Source organism: Austrofundulus limnaeus, unplaced genomic scaffold (genome assembly GCF_001266775.1).
Source record: "Austrofundulus limnaeus strain Quisiro unplaced genomic scaffold, Austrofundulus_limnaeus-1.0 Scaffold802, whole genome shotgun sequence".
Taxonomy (NCBI): domain Eukaryota; kingdom Metazoa; phylum Chordata; class Actinopteri; order Cyprinodontiformes; family Rivulidae; genus Austrofundulus; species Austrofundulus limnaeus.
This window is the reverse complement of record NW_013953204.1, coordinates 93,912-99,106: the sequence shown is the minus strand read 5'-3', so window position 1 is coordinate 99,106 and position 5,195 is coordinate 93,912. Positions and strand designations below refer to the sequence as shown.

Sequence of the window (5,195 nt, the reverse complement as noted above, 5' to 3'; positions counted from 1 at the left end):
TAGCATGATCGTCTGTTGACCTTCAGCCTCGGGTGGAGAGAGCTGACTGCTGCGCTGCTCCCCCCCACCCCCCACACACATACACGTTTGTTTCTTGACCCTGTGGGGACCTTCCATTGACTTCCATTCATGTTTTTTAGTCTTTATATCCTAACCCTGACCATATACTCTAAAACTGACCTAAACCTTGGTCCTAAACCCGAACCCACACCTGTAACCTGCATTTGGACCCGTGAGGACCTGGTGTACTCCTCCTGAATCAGTTTGAGCTCACTGCTAAGGTCAGTTTTAATAATGTTCACGCAGAAGAGACGCGTTTATAAAAAAACAGGTCAAATATGCAGCTGAACGCTTCTATTTCTGCATCTGTACGTGTTGCAGCACAGACTTCCTTTTTTAAGTTAAAGAACTCACACAACTGCTTTACTTTAAATTTATTTTTCTACAAACGCTCTGAGGAGAGAAACTCCACAGAATTAAAACTGTTTTGACAAAGGACAAAAACAGTAAAATAAAACTAAAGTCTCAGAGAGACCACTCCGGAGGGCTCAGTTTGGATTGATTCAGAGGTTTTTTTTCTTACCTGTTTTTTTTTTCTGTGTTCAGATCAAGATGATTTTAACAGAACAAACAAAGGTTTTTCTGCTTAAAAAATAAAATGTTTCTAATTAAAACCTAAAAAATGTCTTGAATGTTTTATGAAAGCTGTAATAAATGATTTAAACCTGTTTCTAATGAATAAATATGCTCAGTTAGCAGTAAAATGTGCTTAAAGACCATATTTTGATATTTTGTTCATATGTAACACTGGGAGGTCCTACCTTTGTAATGAATGAAGTCAGGTTCTGAAACTGTTTGGGTCCGTCCAGAACCCCATGAACGATGACAACAGGTTTGTAGCTGTGGGTGCATCCTGCAGCCAGCAGCAGCAGCTGCAGCAGCTGCAGCAGCTGCAGCTTCGGCTGCGCAGACAGGCCTGCAGTCATCTCCACCTGCTCACAGGTCTGATACCGGTCCGGTCCAGAGGAGACGGGCTCTGGTCCGGTCCAGAGGAGACTGCGGCTCCTCCGATCAGTCAGCCTCTGTGTGAGTCTGAGTGACGACAGAAAACATGAAAGTTGTGGGTGTGATTTCCTTCCTGACTCTGGCACCTATAAGGACCACAGCTGCAGCTGCTGCTGCTGCTTGTTGGTAAAAACTGATGAATGAGTTGAAAAATGTCTGAACTCAAGATGTGAGGAACAGAAAAAGCAGAATAAAAAAATAAAAACTCAAACAGAACCATGAGGTGATTGAAAAGGTAACTGAAGTCCAGTTTCTTTATTTTTATTTTAATTTTTAATGTTGACATGTCTTTGATAGAATCTGTATCAGTTCTATCAGCTTTGATTATATTTTTATTTTGTCTTTCACTTGATAACAGTGAGTTTAATTAAAGACAACTGGACCACTTCATTGTTTTTGAAGAGATTTCACTTCCACAGTTGTTGTAATTCTTCATGTGGCCACAGGGAGCAGCACACTTCCGTTTCACCAGCTCTTCTTCGGCTGGTTTTTACGTGACGTACTTCCGGTTTCACAGCGTGCTAGCTAAGCTAACAAAATGTAAAAGTGTTTGTATTTTTGAAGATGTCAGCCCTTAAACAGAGTCATGTTTTGTGCTGTTAGCGGCTGTATGTTTTCATTAGGTGTCCTTAGAGGAAACCTTCACCAACAAAACGTTTTATCTTTTTATTTCTAACTTTCAGCTGCTGCTTTTATCGCGACAACAACGTTTGAGCTGTTTGTCTGCAGCGGTGAGTTTTACTGTTTCACGTTTTATGATGAAGTAAAACTCATTTAAACAGGTTAGATAAATCTGTTTGTATGTTTAACTCTGCTGTGATGTGAGTTAATAGCTTAAGAAATAAACAGAAAAAATAAATGTTTGTAAACGAGGTAAAAACTTAATTTAAAAGTTTAATTTGTGAAAGAAAACTTTTCAAGAAGCATAAATCAGATAATTTATTATCATAAATGATGATCAAAAACTCGTGTTTCTTAAAATGATCTGCCTTCATGTCTTTGTTTTGTCTTTAAAGATCCTCAGATTGAAGAAAAATGAAGTCAAACTTCATGAAGTTGATCCTGAACAACTTAAATATAATAAATTAATACAAGAAAAGAGCTGAAATCACCTGAAGATGCACAGAAAGTTCAGACTCATGACTGCTATCATGAAAAGTTTTATTTAGTTATAAAAACTTTTAAACAGTTCAGTCAATAATGCCACTAATTACACTGTCTGGTGTGCATAAAGGCAGTTTATTACAGTGTATTACGTTTTTAAATCTTATTTTATCTCACTTTTAATCTTTTTATACCTCTTATTCTATTTTTTAATGTTCTGATTTATTTGCTACGGTTGTTGTTTACATTTTTATCTTATTTTATTCATTTTTACCTCTTATTTTACCTTTTCTAATGTTCTGATTATTTGCTTTCAGTGCAAAAATGACAATAAAGATCTATCTATCTATCTATCTATCTATCTATCTATCTATCTATCTATCTATCTATGACAAATATAGTAACAGTGCTTCAGACACAATTGATTTCAGTATTGTTGTAAATTCATTGAGTTATTCTCAGAACTGTAGTAACTCTCAGGTTTTTTCATTATTTCCATCTCTTTGTTTGTGTTTGTTTGCTACGGGCAGGTAAACAAAGGTGAGTTTCTCTGTTTCCTCAGGCACCATGGCCAACCTGGAGCAGTGGGTGAGCGACCGTCTGCACGACATCCTGGGTCTGAGCGACAGGTACGTCTCTCAGTTCATGATCGGCATCGCTCGGAAAGCGTCCAGCGCCGAGGACTTGGTGGGTCGTCTGGAGCAGACGGGGACGATCGACATCGATCCGAGCGTGTCGGCCTTCGCCAAGGAGCTCTTTGAAAAGGTAATTTCCATCGAACGGCTCCTCCCCACGCGAAGCGTCGAGCCGCTCGTGTGTCTGACGCTTGTCGCCGCCGTGCCTCGCAGATTCCTCGCCAGCAGGCCGCGGAGAAGCCGTCCAGAGCGTTGGAGCGACAGGCCCTGGAGATGGAGAGGAAGAACCGCACGTACACGCTGCTGGAGGACAGCGACAGCGCCGAGGAGGCCGACAGAGAGAAGCAGAAGGGAAAGAGGAAAAGCAAAGGCAAGGAGCGAGGAAACAAGAAGAAACACATCCGGCAGAAACAAGCCAGCGAGTCTTCGAGTGAGGAAGAGACGTCGAAAAGGTAAAACTCACCTGGAGCTGGGCGGGACGACCTCAGAGTCATATCACTGTTTAAACTGAATCCCTTCACAGTAACAATATCATGGTAGAAAATTATCATAAAGTAAAGATAATGTCGTTTTTAGAGCATTTATTTAGCAGAAAACTAATAATAATCAAACCCAGTGTTTTTACTGTAGTACAAATGAACATAACAGAAGTACAAAAGAATGTATAAAACATTTCTCAAATTTTCAACAATATCAAAATAAAGTGGATGTTACAGGTTCCTGCAGATCCTTAAAAACATTAAAAGGCGTTGAATTGATCAATCCAACATTAAAGTCTTAATTAGTCTTAAAATGTCTTAAATCAATCTTTCAGAGGTCTTAAAAACACGTTGTAGCTAAACAGGATTATTGTAATTCATCTCAAAATTTAAAATAATTGTTAACATTTATTTAGTTTTTAAAAATAATTGATTGTTATTTTGTTCAAGTTAATAAAATTTTGCTTTAATAAAGTAAACATTTGGGTAAAATTGTTGCCAAGTTTTTTTTTCTGGTTTTGTCCTGATGCAGCTCATCTTATTCTTTTTTTAATATTGTTCTTGTGAAGTTGGTCTTAGAATAAGTTTCAAGTGGCATTAAATAGGTCTTAAAAAGTCTTACAGGAATTCTGCAGAGCTGTAGAGCAGGACCACTTTAACCACTGAGTTAACTGGTTCAATAAATCCAGGCTTGTTTAGAGAATCAGTTCATTATCTCAGCCTGCGTTAAATCACTTCTTCATGTGTTTACTGGTTCGTAAGTTTCTGTCCGATCCGTCATCGTTTCAGGGGAGATTCTGGTCGAGACGCTCAGACGTCTGTGAAGAGAGAAGAGGAGGAGGAGGAGGAGTGGGAGAAGGAGGAGCGAGAACGCCTGCAGGACATCGAGGAGAGGGACGCCTTCGCTCAGAGGGTCCGGCAGAAGGACAAAGACAAGACGCGGAACATCGCGGAGCGCACGGACAAAAAGGTCAGATCTTCTTCCTGAAGGTGAGGCGGGGCGGGCATGGGGCGGGAACATCACCAGCTGCTGCTGCGTGTTTGTCTGCAGGCGTACGAAGAAGCTCAGAAACGTCTGAAGATGGCCGAGGACGACCAGAGGAACATGGTGGGTGTCTCCCTCACCGTCTCCTCCTGCAGTAACAGAGAGGAGTTCACCAGACAAAGATGTGTGTTTGTGCTCGCAGCTGCCGGAGCTGAGGAAACGCTCCCGCTGGGACTACCTGAAGAAGAGGGAGGCGGAGAAGCTGGAGGACCTGGAGGCGGAGATCTTAGACGAGGAGTACCTGTTCTCCTCGGCCGAGCTGACGGAGAGGGAGAAGAAGAGCCTGGAGTACAAACGCACCGTCAGAGACCTGGCCAAAGACTACAAACAGGCCGGAGCCAAGGAGCAGGAGGAGAGGAGGAACAGATACTACATGCCTGAGGAGACCAGGAGGAAGGTAGGTCTGACAGGAAGTCCAGGAGCCGGACAGAGGTGGGGTCTCAGTTCATGGGCTGGGTCCTAGCTGATGGATGCATGAGGACCCAGGCTAGCTGGACCGGGTAGGCTGCTCAGAACTGCTGTGAAATGAGACAGCCTACCCTTCACCTGAAGTCAGCTTCACGTGACTTTGCGTGACCCTGTTACCATAGTGATCAGTTTTATGTCAGACTTAAAATGTGTCGGAATATGTGTTTACACGTCTTTATACTGGAAGAATAACTTCACAGTTAAAACCTTACACGTAAATAAATAAATAAATAAATAAGTAAATAAATAAATAAATAAATAAATAAACATTAATAATTTGGGTTTAGCTCCAGTATTTACAACAGAGTATTAGGGCCACACAGATTTTTTTTATTACGAAAATAAAGTCATAATATTATGAGAATAAAGTCGTAATATGAGAATAAAGTTGTAATATTA

General features: G+C 41.0%; 2 protein-coding genes across 2 annotated transcripts in view; one reads left to right on the top strand and one right to left on the bottom strand.

Annotated features, from left to right (window-relative positions):
• The window catches only part of LOC106532611 (lysosomal thioesterase PPT2), a 14,488-nt gene extending 13,502 nt beyond the window's left edge, over positions 1-986 (bottom strand). Inside the window, exon 1 of the mRNA XM_014028717.1 lies at positions 822-986. Coding sequence (XP_013884171.1) covers positions 822-986 — 165 coding nt within the window. The remainder of the gene's footprint in view (positions 1-821) is intronic.
• A 625-nt stretch (positions 987-1,611) lies between these two features.
• Positions 1,612-5,195, top strand: part of dhx16 (DEAH (Asp-Glu-Ala-His) box polypeptide 16) — a gene marked incomplete in the record, with an annotated part of 25,249 nt that continues 21,665 nt past the window's right edge. Inside the window, 6 exon segments of the mRNA XM_014028722.1 lie at positions 1,612-1,796; positions 2,732-2,934; positions 3,018-3,256; positions 4,073-4,253; positions 4,335-4,391; positions 4,471-4,725. Of these exon segments, the coding sequence (XP_013884176.1) occupies positions 2,737-2,934; positions 3,018-3,256; positions 4,073-4,253; positions 4,335-4,391; positions 4,471-4,725 (930 nt within the window).